This window comes from Oxyura jamaicensis, chromosome 4 (genome assembly GCF_011077185.1).
Source record: "Oxyura jamaicensis isolate SHBP4307 breed ruddy duck chromosome 4, BPBGC_Ojam_1.0, whole genome shotgun sequence".
Classification (NCBI taxonomy): domain Eukaryota; kingdom Metazoa; phylum Chordata; class Aves; order Anseriformes; family Anatidae; genus Oxyura; species Oxyura jamaicensis.
This window is the reverse complement of record NC_048896.1, coordinates 85,043,331-85,063,212: the sequence shown is the minus strand read 5'-3', so window position 1 is coordinate 85,063,212 and position 19,882 is coordinate 85,043,331. Positions and strand designations below refer to the sequence as shown.

The window sequence follows — 19,882 nt, the reverse complement described above, 5'->3', positions numbered from 1 at the left end:
AGTAAGTAGTGTGTGAAGAAGCCAAAGAAAACAGAAAAGATCGGAACAAAGACACAGGAGAACACACAGCTTTGTTCTATTTATGGCTGCTTATTGAGGGAGATGAAGGTTAAAACCTGCTGAATTCTTTCATTCTTCAGCTAGACAGAAATTTTCAGCCTTTGATTCAGCGGCGTTCTAGGAGAACATTTACTTTTCTTTGGCTGTAATTGCACGGCTTCCCTCTCACCACAGAGTGTCACCCTCACACCAGTTATACCGCAGCTCAACTCCACTAGGGGAAAAGGCAAAAAGGAGAGGTCCTGTAATGATGTGCAGGAGGAGGAGATGAGGCTTTGCTGCAGCCTTACCGTACAAGTTTGCTGCTGACTGACAAACTGAAGTGCCCACAAACTCTGGGGACAGCTTAAACCATTTCCCCTCCACAAAATCCGTAAGCTGCTTCACAAGAAAACAAAACAGAACAACAAATAGTTTAGAACCAAATTTTATTAAAGAAAAACCTGCAGTGCAGGTTCTCGGGACAAATGCATACCTTTGGATGCAGTGGAGTACACAGGTACGTATACAGTAGTTTGCCTGCTACATGTTTGGAAGCTGAAAGAGACTACGATCAACTGCTCTGCACAGTTCATCATCATTAAAAGTTGCCAAAAACTCGGTGTGGACCACTAACAGATACTCGGTTATGTGTGCACTACATATTGCACAAGACTTCTGATTAAGCTATTAATTGTGCAATTGAATCACAGTTAAGTGTTACATTAAGCATATTCAAACATATATTTGATTTTTTCTTCTCAAAAACAGCACGTCACTACAAAACTGCCATTAAATGTTACATATTTACAAAAAATATACAAATAACACTTTTCCCCATTTATGACAATGCACCACTTATGGATTAATCTTCTTCTTCCCTTAAGTCCTGATACCGTATACAAAGAAACTAGGTCAAAGTCAAGGTGCCCCGAAAAAAAATAAAATAGGAAAAGTCTTGTATGGATTTCACAAATACTAAAATGTGCAAAGGCAAAAGAAGAGGACTGCACACTGGTGTCTGTTAAAGGTATGGACTACAGCATACTGATTACTACTATGAGCCTGTACCTGGACTGAAGGGCCTCTGTGTCAGAAATCCATTTAGAAACACAGTGTTAAGCATTTGTAGATCACACTCTGAAAAAACAGTTGTGATTAGTTCAAAAGCTAAGCGCTGCCTTCGTTGTAAATAGCTTATGTGTACACAAAATGCATGCGTGCGAACCATGGGAGTAGGAATTGCAGGTGAAAATCAGCTGCTCACCTGTGTGCATATGGATGCAGCGAGACGACAACTGATTTTAGCCTGCAGGTACAAGTGCAGAGTTATGACACTATGATACTTTCATTTAAGTGAGAATGGGTGATAGCTGATGCCTTCTAACGCCACATTTGCAATGTACTGGTGTGATATTCTTTAGAATCACCTTCCCTTTTCAAAGAAACACACCTATGGTTAATGGAAAGACAAATCACAGTAGCTGTACACAATTGTTAATTTAAGTGGTAAGTAAAGCACAAAAGGTGTAAGCTTCCCAAAGCACCCTACCAGCTGATCAAGTTCCCTACCTCTTCCATGCTGCTATTCCTTTGCAATTATTTCCTTGTATTTTTCTCAGTCATACAAAAGAAGATAAAAATGAGTTAATCCCCTTTTGACTTCAAACCAGCTGGCTGGCAGAACCACAATCGGAGAAAAGTAACTCAGAAGAGACTGGGATCAAGAGGGGAGAATTCAAGCGTACTTCTCCATGTGATTAGGTTTTCCCTCCAGAGTCTTCTGCCCTGCAGCAAGTGCATCTCATGCCATACAACCATGCGGAAATGAATCATAACATGTCAGTGACAAATAAAAAAAGGAGCTGCACTCAAATATCTGGTGTGTATAGGCAATATAAGAACTCTGTGTTCCTAAAACTAAAATTTATAGTCACATGTTCAGAAAGTCCAGTGTCTGGTGTTTACCCTTAGGAATATTATGCCTACTCACCGACTCCATCCATCCTCTCTAAACTTTATAAAATTACAGGTCATAGAGGGATTCTAGCAAATTACATTTAATCACTATAAATCCAAGACACACAACTAATCCATAAAATAACTCTTCTCCCTTGCCTCCTAGCTCAGTGCCATTCTAAGGAGGAGCACCATAAAGAAATGTCCTGCAATCATCTGAGGTAAAGCTACATTGGAGCTACCTGTGAAGCACACATACATGCATCCTGGCTGCTGGGAAGCAAATGTTTTTCCATCAAGTATGATGTTGCTGTGTGCTCTCTAAATTATAAGTAGAAATTAATGCTCATAATTTAGCATTGTCATGTTCCTGGTGCCGCAGCAATTCAGATTCATGGTTGAAAGCCTCTGTATGCAACCAACGACACTTAATATATGTGCCATTACAAATGAAAAGAAGCTCCAAAGCTTAAGAAAAATATAAAATCAACAACTTGTAGCAAAATAATACACCAGAGCTGACAGAAAAGACAGGGATGGGGAAGAGATGGTGATTCCTCTTTTAGCATTCAAGACACGGATAGAAACGGAACACAAAGCAAAGAAAACGCAAGGAAGAAAGAAAAGTGGACTGTAGAGAACTGTTATCAGTTGGAGGAGGCATGGAAGGCAGAGCAACAGGTAGCAGCAATAATGAAACAGAACAGGAGTATGGAGGGAAAACAAGGAAAAACAAAAGAGAATGGAAATTCAGATAATTTTTTCTATATTGTCACCAATTATTTATGAAAAAGTTCCAAGCGTTAAACAATGCAGGTCACCTCTCTGAAGACCAGCATCTCAAAAGATAAACCACACACACACACACAAAAAAAAAAAAAAAAAAAAAAAAAAAAAAAAGAGAGAGAGAGAGAGAGAAAGAGAGGAGTGCATTCACCAGCAAGCAGAGATGGTAAATTGAGCATCTTCCTATGTTTGTGATGATATTCTGTAACTGTAACCATTCAAATGTCCTTCTGTGAATCTGGTACATATAAATAGTGTATTAAAAAGTTCTCTAGTTTTATCACTTGTGAATGGCCTACGTGCATGTTACTGCTGTTTGTGATGTACACCTTCTGCATAGTCCTGCCCACTCATAATCCATAACAAGATTGTCTGTCTCAAAAAACATGTGGATACAAGTCTGCTTTTTTTTTTCTATATGAGCTGTTCTCATTAAAAAGCATCGCTTTCACCATTTCAGAAAGATTTACTTTCTAAACTCTTTTAACTTAACAAGCAAATAGCATGAATGAATATATATATTTATATATATTTAATGAGAATAAGCCAATTCTTGCCCTTTGATCTGCAAGAGCAGACAGTGTCAGACAGAAATGAATATAAGTACCAAAAGCTGGCTAAAATTAGCAACAAATTACATAGAAATATAAGACATGCTAAGAAATTTACTTGGAATGCCTGAATTTACTGGTGATCAATAAACTCATTATACCCTTAAAAATATGTGCATCAAAGGCATCCATCTACTGCTACATGTATTACTGCTGCGCAACAAGGCTTTATGTCCACTGCATTGCAACAAATTGTTATAAAGATGCAAATTCTACAGAAACTCGGAAATCAAGTCTGATTAATAAAGCTCAAGTTTACATAAGGCTTTCAGTGTGTTGCAATGAAATAATTTTAAACTAAATTACTTGTGTGAAGGAAAAAAATCTACTTTTTGCAGGACTACTAAATGTCATTCCTAAAAAGAAAACTAACCTAAAAGAGGGAGGGACAAGAATATACAATTAAGTATATGTATTTGAAGAGATATTTTATGTCTATATATATTAAAAGAGAATATTTGAATATAAACCATAACACCTCTTTCTTAAGAATGTCATTTTGTCCAGCATATTCATAGCCTAGCACTGCCTACAGGGCTATATCGTACATACAGTATATGTATTTCTAAGCCTTCCAGTATTTCTTAAGTACCGTCTCCAGAAGATCACAACAGCTACTGTCTTGTAAACTAGCTGAAAATAGTAATTCTGACAAGCCTAAAACAAGGGGGAAAAAAGAGAGAGAGATGAAAAGAATGAAAATCTTTCGGTTGGTCATACATTGCTTTACGATTCACATTTTAAATACTCTGTTACTCCATTTAACAGGAGAAAAAAAAGTGAAGTATTGAAGACTTAAAGAAATAAGACCTTGCATATTAAAAACATGAAACTAATTTACTGTAGGTATCAATTTCAGGAAAATAAAATATCTGAAAATACATTCTTTAGTCTTCAGACCATTATTGAAGAACGATTTGTACAGATTACTAGTCTTTATTTCCCTGACAGTATATATAGTCCTCTGCACTCTACGCAAAATATTTGGAATGAAAGGAAAAAAAATAGTCCACTAAACAGTTCCTGTTCAAATTTGTGAATCGACTTGTAGGCCATCTAGGCATTGTGAAACCCTTCTACAATCCCACCAGCTGGAGGTAGCAAAAAGAAAGCGAAGAAAAGCTGCAGAGGCGGTCAGCCAGGTAGGAGGGCTGACTTATGAGAGAAGATTAAAAAATTAAAGAGTGCACAGCTTGACATTTTCCAAAGACTGCAGGGCTCAGCTTCTAATTGCAAAAGCTAACTGGAGGTCTGAGATACTTCAGAACTTGTCACTTTGAAGACTGTATTCTGAAAATAAGTGAAAAACATTATATATGTAACCACGAAAGGAATAAACACTTACTGAAATGGCAGTCAGAGGGCTAATACTGAAATACTGAAAGGAAATAAAGAATATGAAAATACAGACGATGTTATAAAAATGCTCTAAACAGATGCTGTAACTACTTCTAGGCACTTAAATGTTCTTCTAATGTAAGTTTTAGAAAGACTTTCACAGAGTAGTAAGATTAGGCTATATGCCAGTCTCAAAGGAAGCTGTAGAATAAATAAGCAATTGGGGCTAGAATAGACAAAATATGCTAGGAAGCTAGGATGGTCTATAATATCCATCAAAGTTTTGCATCTCAAAAGCTAATATTTATAAAGGTAAATGCTAATAAATTTCTTTCTGATGGTAAGCCAGTATTTTGAGAGAAATTTGTACTTTCTTCTAAAACTCTGATATTAAAATGAAGTTGGAAACAACACAGCAATATCAATCGACATACAAAAGCAACTCCAACTGTAAATAATTTGATAATGAAATAAAAATTCTAGTTTTCTTTTCCCCAAAGCCGCATTAAAACAAACAGCCATATCATAGTTTTAGAGAAAACAAAGGAAAAACCTTCAACTGACATTGTCATCAATGCTACTGACTTAGCAACATTGTATTCAAATTTAAATAACATCAAAATTCAAAACATATCAGAATCATTGCTTTGTCATCAAAAAGCTACTACAAACAAAGGCAGTAAATTTAATTTCTTAAAAATGAAATATATATATATCTTTGAGCATGTATTTATGTTAGGAGGATAGAAACCAATGCAGTTCCATTCTGCTACTCTCTATTAAAGAAGTGACATGCCGTAATAGAGTATTCCCACTGAAGGGATTTCTCAGCAGACTTGAAACAGATAACCAACATAATAATGTCAGCTGAAATCTGCTTTGTACTATGAGCTAGTAATCACAAAACATTGATTTGCCTCTGTCTGTCTAGAGGACAGTAATTTAACAAATCATCTACTTTACGTGAATGAATGCTGCTCACTGGTCAGTGAAAGCAGAAAACTCGTCAAGAATAATATAATTCAATGAGAATATCCTCAAAGAGTTCAAAGAAATTGGATATCAATTGGAGCTATAACAAAATCTTGCCTCACGCTGGCGTCTTCTATTTCTTCACAGTTGCTTCTACCACCATCTTTTAAAGGGTATAAAAATATACATTGGTTTATATTGCTTTTATTTTTAAGAAATTAATTTACACTGTGGGTGCGTGGGTGTCTGTAAATGTCTTCTGAGCACGTTATATGAGTAGACCATCCTAAAGCTGTCTCAAACATCCAGTGTCAACACAGTTAACTGTAAATCTTGATGGCTTCATATCAGAACTCCTTGGAGCATTCTTAGAAGTATCAGGTGGTTTTGAACTTGCAAATACATGCGAGTTTAAGAAGGCCACAAGTTCTAAATGATACCAATACAATACCAGTTTTGTTTCTGGTTTTAGTATAGTTCGGCGTCAATGCTGATAGGTATCATTGTAACCATTGTATTAGGCTTTTGACCAAATAACACTGCAGAAAGTTTAAGATACTGCAATGCAAATTAGCAAGATCACAGCCCATGTTGCAATGCTACTCTGCATATGGTCCAATAACAGCTTTCAACTGAAATTACCTTTTTTTCTTTTTTTCTTTTTTTTTTTTTTTAATTTCTTTTCTTATTTTTAACAGTTATGTACCTGTTTCGTTTATGGATTTTTTACATTTACATATAATTGTGGTTGGTTTCAGTATACTACCTTAAATTACAGCAATAGTAAGAAAAAAAATAGAAAAAAAAGAAAGCGAGACTATTAATATTATATACTCACATAATTCTTTCACTCTATAGGTCCTGAACAAACAGTAATTAATTTAGCTTCACAATGCTCCTGTGAGGTACGTAATTACTATCAACCCCATTTTACAGGTGGGGAAACTGAGGCACATACAGGTTAAGTAGCTTGCCCAATGTCTGGGTACAGAATCCAGGGTACCTGACACCCACCTTCCATTTCTTAGCCATCAAATCACACTTCCTCACTAACAAGTTTAACTGGAGTACATACGAATACTGCATGTACAAATGCATGCATGTGTGCCTAGCATTTGTGCATAGAAAGAACTCTCTGTTCTGTATATGCATGTAAGAGGATTTTAGATATCTATCAAGGATGTATATGTATTTACATAGCCTTTAAGATGCTAAGATGTCCTGGATGTAGTTCAAGAGATTCAAAACCTAATGCTGTGAGAATTTTCATTTAAAGATAAACCATGAATGGGAAAATGGGCATGGTATTTTTCTCAATTTCATAATAACTCATTTTTAAGTTATTTTTTGCCAAGGAATCAAAGGCTTCCTTTATTATATGCTGGGTATTGCTAATACAGTTACGGCGATACTGACATCTCATTAGAAAACAGGGCTTTTAAGACATGACAAACCAACCTCACACAAGTGCTGCATGAATCAGATTAATTAGCTTTGAAAACCATTATTACAGGCACTATATTGTGCTGTGTTAATTAGAGTATCGAGCAGTTAAATATTCTACGGTCTTCCAAAAGACTCCTGTTGTCAAAGACACAAAACACCCTGTATTACATATAAAAAAGTAGCATAAATTAGATGTATGACCTAGTTCCAACAGTGTCCTTCACTAATCAAACTGTGGAAGAATGATCCCAAACTAGGATTTCCATCCTACTCCTTGTTCATGAGACTAATCCCCTACTCACCTGCCTCACACCTACTACAGATTTGTTTCACAGGTATAAGCAAGCTGTTTGCAATACTATTTTACTCTTTTCCAGCTCAATCCCACTAGAAAGAGATGAAAGAGCTGGTGAGAAGGGGAAGCCTCTGGTGCAACAATCCTGAGAGTTTCCAATGCACAGCACATTTTGTATTTGCACTTCTCTTCAAGAAATGAAGACTCAGGCACATTTAACACCATGGATTTAAGCACGGTCCTTCCTGCATACACATCAACTAGAGCAGTGCTCCTCTCTGGATTAATTTGCACAGCACTCTACCACTACATAGGCTTTTTTTATTTTTATTTTTTATTTTTTTAAGATTTTTGAAATTATTTTCCTGAGCAGTTTGCAAGCACTTTCAGAATCTTTAACTTTTCCACCCAGGTCCTTACATTAAGTTTCTAAACTAGAATTCCTTGTGCTTTACACATACATCCTGTAGGGTTTGCGAGAGCCTATAGTACTGTACTGAATTACTACATCCCAGTCTGTTGCATTTGACAACCATATGCTCTCGGATATCAACAACTACATGGAAGAATGACTCCAATGCATGGGGTAATTTAAAGACAGGTCTTTTCTGTCTTTCCAGTGCTCATTGTTTACTGTTTGTTTATTCAGAAAGATGCAGTTAGCTATCTGTATCCTCCTTAAGCTACGGTGGTGTGGGAGCTTGCCACTAGCATCGGTATAACATTCACTGAGTAAAGACCTATTTATTCTCTATTGAAGGCAAAAAGTGAAGAGATTATATAGGTTTCTGAGAGAAGTGTCCTAATTCCAGGCAGCTGAGACACAAAGGATGCCAGATGTTTGAACTCATCATACCACAGTCCATTTTCTACATGGCTCCATCAACCACAGGGAAACCAGCAGCGAGGTGCGGATTCACCGCACTGCCTCTGCCTGGGGGTGCAGAGGTTTGGATTTGGAAACTCTGAGCTGATCACAAAACTGGGGTTTGGAACCTCCAGGCTGACCCCCAAGACCTTCTGCAGGAGGCTCCTTCAGAAGCCCCACTGCCCAACCTGCAGGGGTAGGGACCAGTGCTGTGCTAGGGACTGAGTGACACCCTGTGGTGAGAGAAAGGAAATACGAACTCTGAAACGACAACCGGTCCTCCCCAGGGCCCTAAAGATTGTCAGAGCAACCCAAGCAGAGTTCAGGTCAGGGTTTGCCCACCCCTGCCTCCAAGGGCCAACAGGCAGGGGAAGTCCCAGGGGTGACATGGGTGGGAAGGGGACTGCGGTGTTCCACCTGGAGGAGAGCTCTGACCTTCCCGGCATCTCTGCCCTAATTAAAAAAAAAATAAAAAATAATAAAAAACCATACAAGGAAGGAGACCTAAAAGAGGTATTTACACTCTCTGGAAATTTAAAAAGAAACAGGCCATCAGCACCGTGTTTTATATATATATATATGATAACTGATCTGGCAGCTGCCATCGTCCTAGAGGTGCTCGCTCAGAAGACAAGGGGAGAGCAATTGAAATGACTGTCTGCAAATGAAGGCACCTGGTCTGGGAAAAGCTTCACGCTGGTGTTTCTCTTTCACACGGGGTGGGATCAGGGGACATACCTATGCTGATGGTTTGTCAGGACTTGCTACAGTTGAAGGAGTATTACCCTATAATTACGAGATATCCTAATTAACATTTTACTTCCTGTAATCCACAGAAGAAGCCTAAATACATTAGATTGTCTCACACATTTTTAAGTTAAGAGCTTGTATGGCCTAGGAGTGTGTAGGACTCCTTGCTCAGTCCTCTCCCAGTACAGAACCACTGCTGAGTTACGGCCTTCTGACACAATGTCATCGTGAAAACCAACCGTTTATTCTGGTCTAGTCACTTGTTTAGAAATCACCTTTTCAGGCTGAAAAGTCCCAGCCTTCCGCTGAATACCTCAGTTAAAAACATAATTAAAAAGTTACAGTCAATCGTCCTAAAAATAAACATAGAGAACTAGAGCATATACAGGAAAAGAAAAAAAGAAGGTGGCATTGAATGTGCCTAGGGCTACAAATTTGCTACCATAGTTTGAAATTGAATTGTAAAGAGTTCCCAGGCCATAGAGTGAACACAAGATCCTTCTCCCCTGGTAACTGATGACGGACGCTTTTTTTCCACGGGACTGTTAGGAAACCTTCTCTCCACCAGCATTTACAGCCATATTCGCAATTTTGTGACATCACCAGGGAAAAATAAAATGATACAGAGAAGAGTCTTTCGGTTTTTGTGTTCAGCTGTAAATATCAGCTAACCAGGTAACTGTGCATCTCTCTGGAGTTGATGCTCAAAACCACGCCTGAGTGATTGCCTATGAAAATACAGAAACAAAAGGCCAGCATTAGTGTATTTCAGGTACATCACAAGAAATCCCCCTTTTATTGCAGGGACAAGTCAATCACATAAAGAGAGTGGCTTTATCAAACAGGTGAAGGCTGGTGCAACAGCTCCGTGTACCTACAGGATACTTTCACTTAAAGCTTTTGCTCATGGTGGTGAGTTTGTGGTGAATTCCTATGGTTTCTATCCCAGTGACAGCATAAGGTGGTTCTCTTTGCAGCTTAAAAAGGTGTAGTTGTCTCGAGGGGTGCAGGTGAGGTGGGAGAATGGCACCTGAGGCGTCCATTCAACATGCCACTGACCTGGGACTGGACACTGACCGGCATCAGCAATAGGGGAACTCTGTAGCTGTTCAAGTTGCCACTTCTCCCAGAAGGAGTCACTGCAAGGTAATGGTGTTGAGGAGTCCCAAGGTGGGGGTTGCGATAAAGTAGGGAACATAAAATATATAGAAAACAAAAAAAGTGGATGGGTGAGTCTGGAAATACTGTACTGTGGAAATTCAAAAGTTATGAGAAGAGAGAACAAACAGAACCCTAGGCCTGCAAAACCCTGCTGTGCATGGGGCGGGGGCTGTTACAGAGCTCTCCCAACAGGGAGGGAGAAAGCTCACCAGAATTAGAGGGGATCTCCATAGCATAGGAACCTTCTGCAAACAGTGTTGTAAAATGGAATTTAATATAGAGCAGGGATTTTACCATGCTTCATCCTCTAGCCAGATAAAATAGAAACGTATCATTAACAGGAATATTTTCTTGGCAGTAGTGAGTGATACCGGAGCTAGTGGAAAGCATTGCAAGTATCAAAACAGCACAGCGAGCTGAAGTATAGTTTTACGTCTTAAATAAAGTCTTGTGTCTAAAAGCTGTACAGAAGCTGATGAATATAAATGATTATGATCCACAGAAGTGAACTCTTTACGCTCTGCTTGAAATGCTTCTGGTGTCGACAACCTGGCAGCAGCACAAATCACCTCAATATCTGCCTTTGCTTACTGTCTTAAGTTTCACATCAAAACATCATGATCTTGCACCCTTTAACCATAACAATACTCCACCCAGCTACAAGATTTCATTTTTTTTCTCTGTGTAATGAGTGCAGGGTCAGGCTTATGTAACCAGCAAGTAGAGATCATTTCTGAACGTGTCACAAATCAGGGTAGCATTTCTTTATTACAGCATCACCAGCTGCATTATATAAGTATACCAAGAGGGATTTTCTACCATTAAAAGTTATATTTTTGCACATTACTAGAGGTGTTTGAATGTTCCACATTAATAGGCACGTCTACATGGATTTTGTTAGCAATCAGCTTTCTCCTCTAAAGAGCCTGGAGATAAGCTGATCAAACAATTTTAACACAAAATTTGTTTTTTCCAGGCTTGTTTTTGGAATTAATTCCAACAGTCAGGAGTGCGATCAAGGTCTTCTTGCAAAATCTGAATAAAACAGTGATATGCATATACAAAGTTTGTCAAACAAAATATAGAAATACACAAAGATACACAAAGCAAAGCTGGAGGATGGAAGCTTCCCTTGTGCTTAAAGCTAACACCTAGAAGAACATAGAAGCAGCACATGGTTCAGCAAATGAAAATGAATACATCTGCAACAGAAGGTAAAGATGAAACCAGGGACAAAGAAATCTCTCCTCTGCCAAAATTCTGTCCTACCTCAGGCTGCCTCTGTCACAACTAAAATAGATCCCTTTCTGTGGGTACATGAAGACATTACAGTTGCTTGGTACAGCATGAAGGGACTGACACAAATTCCAAAAACTTTGGATTATCTGATTTATTTTCACAAAATTTGTATGGATGAAATCAGAGAGTTTTTCCCATTGTCCTACACTTTTCAGACTTTGACTTCAATGAACTCTGAACACAATGGTAATTTCACAGGAACTTTACAGCTCAGTACTCTATGCTACATTAAAAATAACCACTGGGGGCCAGGATATACACTTCTACCTGACACTGAAATCATTGCTCAGAGAGTTTCACAGGAAGTTTCCCTTGTAGGTTCCTTATGACCACTCCATGAATACTAGCAAATTAACAGCTAAAATAGGGAAGACTCATACCATTTTTATTTTTATTTTTTACACAGGAATAAATTTAATGTTTCTAATAATGAAAAATTTAAATGCCACTGGAATATAATGACCAATACAGCAATGGATATAGTTAAAATTCATCTGAAATCTTAGAAATATTGACTGTAAAAATTCTTCTGGCCTTCTTGATTTTCCACTAATTCAGGGATTCTTGAGTTAATTTAGATGCTACCAATTATATCATGTTCTACCAAATATAATTTCTCTAATTATAAAAATTAAAAATTCTCTAAGTCTCCTGACATTAAACTCTATTGTCTCTGTACCTGTGTTCTACATAGCATGTCATTCATACATTAGCCTTCATTACAAGCAAGCAAAAAGAAGATAATTGAGATAATCCTTTGTCAATAGTGTACTATTTGCTTCATCCCAAGTCTGAGCAGAAAATGAGAAAAGAAAACAAAACAACAGCCTAAAATGAAAATGAGTATCAAGTAAAAATCAATTACTTACGAAAATTTATAGACTAAAAATGAAGTTACCTCTTGCGTTACCTAGTGTTTGAGAGTCCAGATCATCATCAATAAACTCCTCACCCTGGATGATGTTCTGGGTGTCCTCACTATGATTGACAGGGCTTGTCATCTCCTGTTCTTTTTCGTTGTGCATCTGGGCATAGACATTCCTGCCTGGCAGTTTCCTAAAGTGGAAAAGGAGAAAAAGTCTTGTGATGGAAGTTGTTTGTGCCACACACATGCAGGCATCAGAGCAGAGCTCCAGAAGAGTGACACAGTACCAGAATCACATCACAGAACCAATTATATCCATCCCCAATTTTGTGGTCACAGTCTAAAGTCAACAAGACTAAGAGAGTTTTATTTAACTGCCTTAACTGTTCAAGAATTCTGCATTGATGATTTCTTGACTAAGTCTGATAAACTATATTAAAAATAAAATAAAATAAAATAAAATAAAATAAAATAAAATAAAATAAAATAAATAAAACAAAATAAAATCAAACCACACAAAAAGTGATTTTGTGAAATAAAGCAATAAAAAGACCCAACAGAAGTTCTTTTCTGGTACCAGATATCTTTGCAAACATTAAAGCTGGGTCACAATCACTCAAGCCCATCTCCCTGGTTAGGTGGGCTGACACTGAAGGTTGGTGGTAGCATTCAATAGCAGTCTCATAATGTATTAGGGTTGAGCAGAAAGAAGGAGGAGAAACCCAGGAGACAGAGAATGGGAAGGGAGAAGAGGGTGATGCACCGGGAGTCCAGGAACAAGGGGTGTAGAGTAAGGAAGCAACGCAGCATTGGTAAGGGAAAGTAAGAAAGGAGTGCTTCTATGCAGGGTTAGTTGGGTAGAGATAAATAGGCAGCACTAAAGCACGACTAGGAAGTGCCAATTTAAACAAACTTTCAATGGAAAACAGCATTTAACTTATTTGTTCTGATATGAATATAGAAAAACAAAAAGCATGTTATTAAACAGCTTTATCAGCTCTAACAGACAATTAGCACCATAGCTGAAGTTGGGAAGCTTTAAAGTAAGTATGGTAAAGGTTCCTTAACTAGATTTATTTAAATTAGACTCAAAGGGGATAAATCAAAAGGGATAAATCAGGGGTTTCTAACTTTTGCAGCAGAACTTATGGTTTAGACATTTCTGGAGAACCATACCCTCTGTTGTAGCTGCGTTCATCTGAAATCAGCCTGGGCACACAACAGCATCCATTCCTACTCACCAAGCAGACACTTCTGATTAGGGAGCTGCAGGTTGTGAGCTCCTTGTCCCACACAGCAAGCAACAGCTTGACAGCTTGATCAGCATGAAAGCAGATCATGGCTGTTGAAGTCTGTGCTCAAAAGAAACCATTGCAACGGGCAGACAATAAGAAAAAAAAAGAGAAAATGGGGTTGAACTGCTGAGGTTAAGCTGGGGTTTCTGCTTTGCTCCTTTATCTACAGTGCAAAGACAGAAAAACTGTCAGCAATTTTTAGGTATCCCTCTAAAAATGGCCAACTTCTGCTCCATATTCTGGCAGCAGTATGACAACTGGATAAATACATGAGTTGCTCTGCTTTCTTTTGGCTTTCAGAGATGGCCTGTATTTAAATGTTGTCAGAAGAAAGGATCTGTTCCACGTGGCACCAGTTTGAGATAAAGGTTACTGCAGCATCCTATTTTGAACAGCAGCTTTCATTGCATCACAAGTAATTACAGAAAAAAATATATTGTTAAACAATTAAACATGAGTGAAAGGGATCTCCTCCTTATTGATGAACTGCATCCTATATAACTATGCAGACACACATCTGTATAGCTATGTGTGTACGCACACATACACACATACGTATATATTTATAAATCAGGCATTTTATCCCATTATTTACAAGCAGCACAGAGAAATAAGTATGTTTGGTTTTACTATTTTCTGTGCTCCACTGAGCATGGAGTAAATAAAGCACAGGCACTAACTAATCCCAAGGATGGGAAAAGGGTCTGGTAGCACAATGTTATGCTGGTATGACTGCTTGAGGAGGTCCAAAGGCTCCTCCAACACTAACATACTTTGCCAAGCCCTGCATCATTGTCCTCCCATTAACTGGGGTAAAAAAGCCACATTAAAATGGAGAGGGACATTCCTTCCTCATTACAAAAACAAATGCATTAGGTAATTAATTGTGATTTTTTTCTCTAGGGCCAGTAACTTCAGACAGTTTATAATGTGCCTGCTAATGAAACTAGTCATGTGTAAAGCAATATCTGTCTCAATCAGACCTGCACCAAACCTGTCAAATTGCTTTCCTTTCAGTCCACCGTCAAATGTCTATGGGAAACAAAACCCAAGAGAACAACTTTGCAGCACATCTACAGAATTAGCACATACCTTATTACAGGAATTGGGGGATCTTCCCAAAGATGTATTTCTGACAGATTTGGAAGCATCAACAGCATTACTAAAATATTTTTGACATAATAACGATGTTATCCATCTCAAACCCATATAGCACTCCGGATCTTTACAGTGAGAGCTGCTAACCTACTTGTTGTCTGTGTTTTCACAGGCTTAAGGACCTGCCTGAAACCAGGTCAACAGGGTGCATCCTTTGGTATAAATCCTGAGGTTTTAACTGTTGTATCCAGTAAATCTTACTTAGATCACCAAAATCCCAATACACACAATTAAACATGCCTGAATGAAGAAACCTCACAAGTTCACAAGTAACCATTAAACTTCTTGATGTTAAGAGCACTCCTTTATGGGTTATGGATAAAAGGAGAAAAGACATAAACTGATATTCCTCACTCAAACCTCATGAACCCGGTCCTGTTAAGCACAGATCCTTAAGGGAAGGTATAAATTTGAGGTACTCAGTGTAGTATCTAAGATTGTATCATGGAGCATGGATGGGAAGAAGGGGAATATTACAAGTCTTGTGAAGGTCATCTGACCTTTTATACATTATAGAGATCTCTATGTGTTTCATATTGCTTCAATTTTATGAGGAAGAGATTTATCCAATCTTAAGAAAATGACAGTCCAAGTCTTTTCAAGAAGCGTTTTTTAACATGTGCCAGATGTTCTGTTTACATGGGACAACCACAGTGGGGGATGAAACAGGATGTGGATACTGAATCCTTGCAAAAGATGGGCTGAATTCTGGCAATTTTCCAGTTGTTCCACGCTGCTCTAACATGTAGAAAGGAAGCTGCTATCCCTAATTATTCTGGGGAAAAAAAGAAAAAAAAAAAAAGAAAAAAAAAGAAAAAAAAAAAGAAAAAAAAAGTGCGTACCCTAATGTGTTTTGTTCTTCTTAAGGAAGCAATTTATATTGAGTCCATTGTAAGTGTTTGAAGTAGGCAGAGCTGAAATGCTTGGGTCTACATAAAAGACTACTGTGAAAACATGACAAGACATGAAATTTGACCCAAGCGATTTATATCAGCAATATGAAAATTGAAAGCACGTTTATCAGAACAGAGAAAAGATTATGCAATGTTTTTTGGGGGGGGTTTACTGTTCAGCTGTAAAATGCATGTGCTTTGCATCCATCACTGGAGACAATTACCTCTGCTGTACAGCACTCCATGGTTTACAGTTTTAGTTCCTATTGTTTTCTCTGTAGTATTTAATTCCAACCATGATGAGGAACCTTCATTCTGCACAGAACTATTAATGAGAATCCCAGCACATGGCTTTGACTGAGCTCTCCAGGTCCCAAACCTTTTAGAAGATATTCTAGGAATCAATTGTTTTTCTACATTCACAAATTCTAATCAGTCCATACCAAGAACTGTTTGTACTTAAAAATGTTCAGCAGTATGAAACAGCAGGAGAGGGATGAGATATTGATTCCCACCCCTTTAAACTCTCTAGTTTATTTGGCTTTCAGTTCCCGCCTTGTGGAGCCTTTACACAGCTTCACTCATTTTCCAGAGGCTTGATTAAGATTCTGTTTAGTATAAAAAATAGGAACATATTCACATGGCAAAGGATATGGAATAATGCATCATGCTCTTGGAACTTAAATAAAACTAACAACAACAATAATCCATTAAACAGAATATTTTATTGTGGTGTTGGTTTTATTATGTTTGGATTAATGTTCAGATGAATGGCTTCTTTGTGCTTTGAGATGCTCCTGATTTACTTCCCTCTTTCATTTTGGAAATCTTTTATACATGCTATTACATTGATTTCAGAGGAAGTTTTTATGAAATATTACAGATCATTAAATTAGTGCCTTTATATATATGTATATAACTAAGTGGCATGAATTGGGACTAAACTTGCTCTCATGGAACATAAAAGTAATATAAGCAAGGTGGGGAAAAAAAGATAGCTTTTCTTCAGAGACTGAAAATGAGATAGTAAGTCAATGAGGCAGAAAGATAACACAGTTCTTCTCCACACTGTGGAAATGGTCCAGGAGGGGGTTCATTTACCAAAAGTGGCACTTGACAGTCCCAAGAAAATAAAAGAATTATGCATGAAATGATATAAATTTGATTGAAGTAGAGTCACAGACATTTCTGAAAACACAGTATCCAGCTTTTTTACAGGTAGTAGTTTGCATACAAATTACAAGATAAAGATTTTCATACTTTTTTAGAGAAACTTTTTTTTTTTTTTTTTTTTTTTTTTTAAAACTGTTAACCAAGTAAGGCACTTAAGCAGAAAAAGACTCTTACCTGCTCTGGTTTGGTTAATCTAACATCCTGTTGTTATACGGAAGTGAAAAAGTAAGAAAAGGATGATTCACATCTTCTACTAGTAACATAAAGATTGTATGGCAGCTTTGATGTGGCTAAAATACAATTTTCCTTTCCTCCGCTTTGCTTAGAGCAGACAGTGCTATTTGCTTTCTCTGTAATGTTGCCCAGGACCCCCCATTGTGGAAGTTTGATCTGAAAGGATGAAGAAATCCTTTCTGGATGGTGACTTGAAACCCACAAAAAAAGAAAAAAAGAAAAAAAGAAAAAAAAAAAACTTAAACATTGTTTCAAAGGGAATGGAAAACGTGTTTCTTTACTGAATCATATTTAGTAAAGATGGGATGGTACAGAAAAAAAAAATATATAGATATGCAAGTCTCAGATCTGTGTTAAAAAATTGACCTGATTTCTCAGAAATATTTTCCATCTGCTTCACATTGTTCTGGTCAAAAGAAGCAGCTGTAGTCCATTTTTACCTGGATGGTTAAACAACTGAAGTGTGCTAGTGAGTATTGTAACACATTGTTTGCTTCAGGCATCAGATTGGTGATTTCCATACCCAGAATGTAAAAGTAAAGAAAAAGAAAATTATTGGCTTCTCCAATATCCACGCTTGTTGTCTGCACTGTCTTGTGTCACAGCCACAGTAAGATTTAGCAGCCTGGGTATTACTTCTCTTTCCTTACTGTTATACTGAAAATTTCTCCCACCCAAACCATGTAAAACCAGTTTTGTTCACTCGTGAAATCATACTAGAATTAGTTTTTAGAAGCCATCAACATTGATCATTTAAAACTTGATTCTCTTTTACCGGGTAAATCTTTCCAGATACCAAATTTAACATTAAGAACTATTATTTTTTTTTGTGCTGGCAAAGAAAGAGAATAATTCAAGTCATGTTCTTCTTTGCCTGTGCCCCAATGCCAATTGCAAGTCCTGTAGACCCAAGTATTGTAGTAACAAAACTAAGATTAATAAACCTTTCTCTAACTCTGAGGATAAATGGAATTTTAATACTTTTCTGAAGGACGTATCTGCCTATCAGCTTGCACAAATGAAAGGAAAGCACCACCACACCAACTCTCTTCCATGTCCTCCTGTATAATTTTCTGAATTATACAAAAATTATGGACAGTATTAACACTTCAACACCTTATACATGCCTATAATTTCTAAGTGGAAATAATTCATATTTACATTTGCATGCATTTTCTGAGGTACCATAAGGCTTAGAAAGTGTTATTCTGATGAAATAATCTCATAAATTTGAACATTTTTTTGTTGCATATGGCATTCTTTCAGCAAATTCTTAACACTGACAAGCCTTCCTGCATTTCAGGTTGGTTTATAACTAATGAAGGACACCTCAGTTTCATAACCTCAGTCCCTGTGGGCCAATTTGTAAACTTACACACTCGCTGTTCTGACTTTAAAGGGACTGCACTTGTAAGAAAGTACTCCATGGGGATCCAGAAATTTATTGTAAATCCACATAAACACATGAAAGATTTTTTTTTTTTTTTTAAGGGACTTTTTTTATGGGATTAGATATTTGGGTGGGAGAGGAGTTCACAGGAAGCACACAGGGAAAAAGTGATTCTTCAAACTGAGCACTGATTAGGCACTCAATGTGCTTTGAAAACCAAACTGTATGAAAAAGATGCAATTAAAAAAAAAAAAAAAGCATATTGGAAAAGCTTAGCAGGACTATTTAAAAATAATTCTGTCAAATATCTCAGAAAGAGATACAGACCCAAACTGAATCTTACTGCATGGTCATTCATCAATGCCAACAGCAGTTTTTTGGCTACTGAGAAGCATCTGAATATATCTCACATTTCTCCTCACTTGCACTAAAATTAAACGGCCATAAAATTCAAATGCAAATGATTTTCACAAATTATGTATGGAAGTGTGCGAGACATTAAAGCTAACAATTTGAAAATGGTACTGTAGTTTCCTCCTTAATAAAAGCTCTATTTATAAAGCAATGGTTCATTGGGCATTTTAGAAAGGATTTAAGGAAAATAATTTTTTTCTTCCTTTCTTGAATATTTTATACTTCTTTTGCCACACAGTAATTGTGTCTGTTATTTAATTGCTCTCATTTAAGAGCTAATAAAAGATATAAATCATACTGCTTTCGAAACATATCACAAGCAAGTTTTATGATTCCATACTACAACTAACAAATTCTCCATGTATTGCATCTGAAATAATATAATTACATGACATCAACCATTTTTATGTCTATTCTTGCTGCAGGCACCTAAAATAGGGAAATGGATTTTTATTCAGTTATAGACAGTCTGATACAGCATTATGTGCTTTGTCCTTTAGAGCAATCAGTCACCATGGGCTCTAAGAAACTTATGTCCTGCAGGGACAAAATGAAGAGATTCTTGGCAAATGTTTCTCTATTGACTTAAAAATGCTCATCTAAACAAACTCTCACTTAAATGTTATCTATGCTTATTGTCATCATAAATTCAGTGCCACATCTACTTCTGTAAACTTCTGCTCATTTCAAATAAAAATCAGCCTTGAATAATACAACAAATTGATAGAAATCCTGAGTAAAGATTTGATGATAATGAAGGCTTCTTTCCAATATTATCAAACGCAACAGCTTCTAAATGCCCCAAAGTTATTAAAATTACAAGAATAGAGCCAGAGATAACAGAAACTCATAAAGAAGAACAAAATTCTTCTTTAAATTGCACAGAATCCAAGTAGTTATGATTGAAACTCATTGTAGACTAAAGATCTATCAGAC

General features: G+C 37.1%; 1 protein-coding gene across 17 annotated transcripts in view; it reads right to left on the bottom strand.

Annotated features, from left to right (window-relative positions):
• Window positions 1–7,009: 7,009 nt before the first annotated feature.
• SORCS2 (sortilin related VPS10 domain containing receptor 2) overlaps window positions 7,010–19,882 on the bottom strand; it is a 572,554-nt gene continuing 559,681 nt past the window's right edge. For 5 of the 17 annotated variants that reach the window (XM_035325108.1, XM_035325094.1, XM_035325109.1 and 2 more), the window contains 3 exons: window positions 12,423–12,580; window positions 10,124–10,203; window positions 7,010–9,792 (listed from right to left, as the gene is read on the bottom strand). In XM_035325108.1, the coding sequence (XP_035180999.1) occupies window positions 9,769–9,792; window positions 10,124–10,203; window positions 12,423–12,580 (262 nt within the window). In that variant the 3' untranslated portion in view covers window positions 7,010–9,768. Of the gene's footprint in view, window positions 9,793–10,123; window positions 10,204–10,895; window positions 11,261–11,918; window positions 12,353–12,422; window positions 12,581–19,882 lie in introns of those variants that run through there. The other 12 variants (XM_035325097.1, XM_035325095.1, XM_035325098.1 and 9 more) reach the window with 12 other exon arrangements.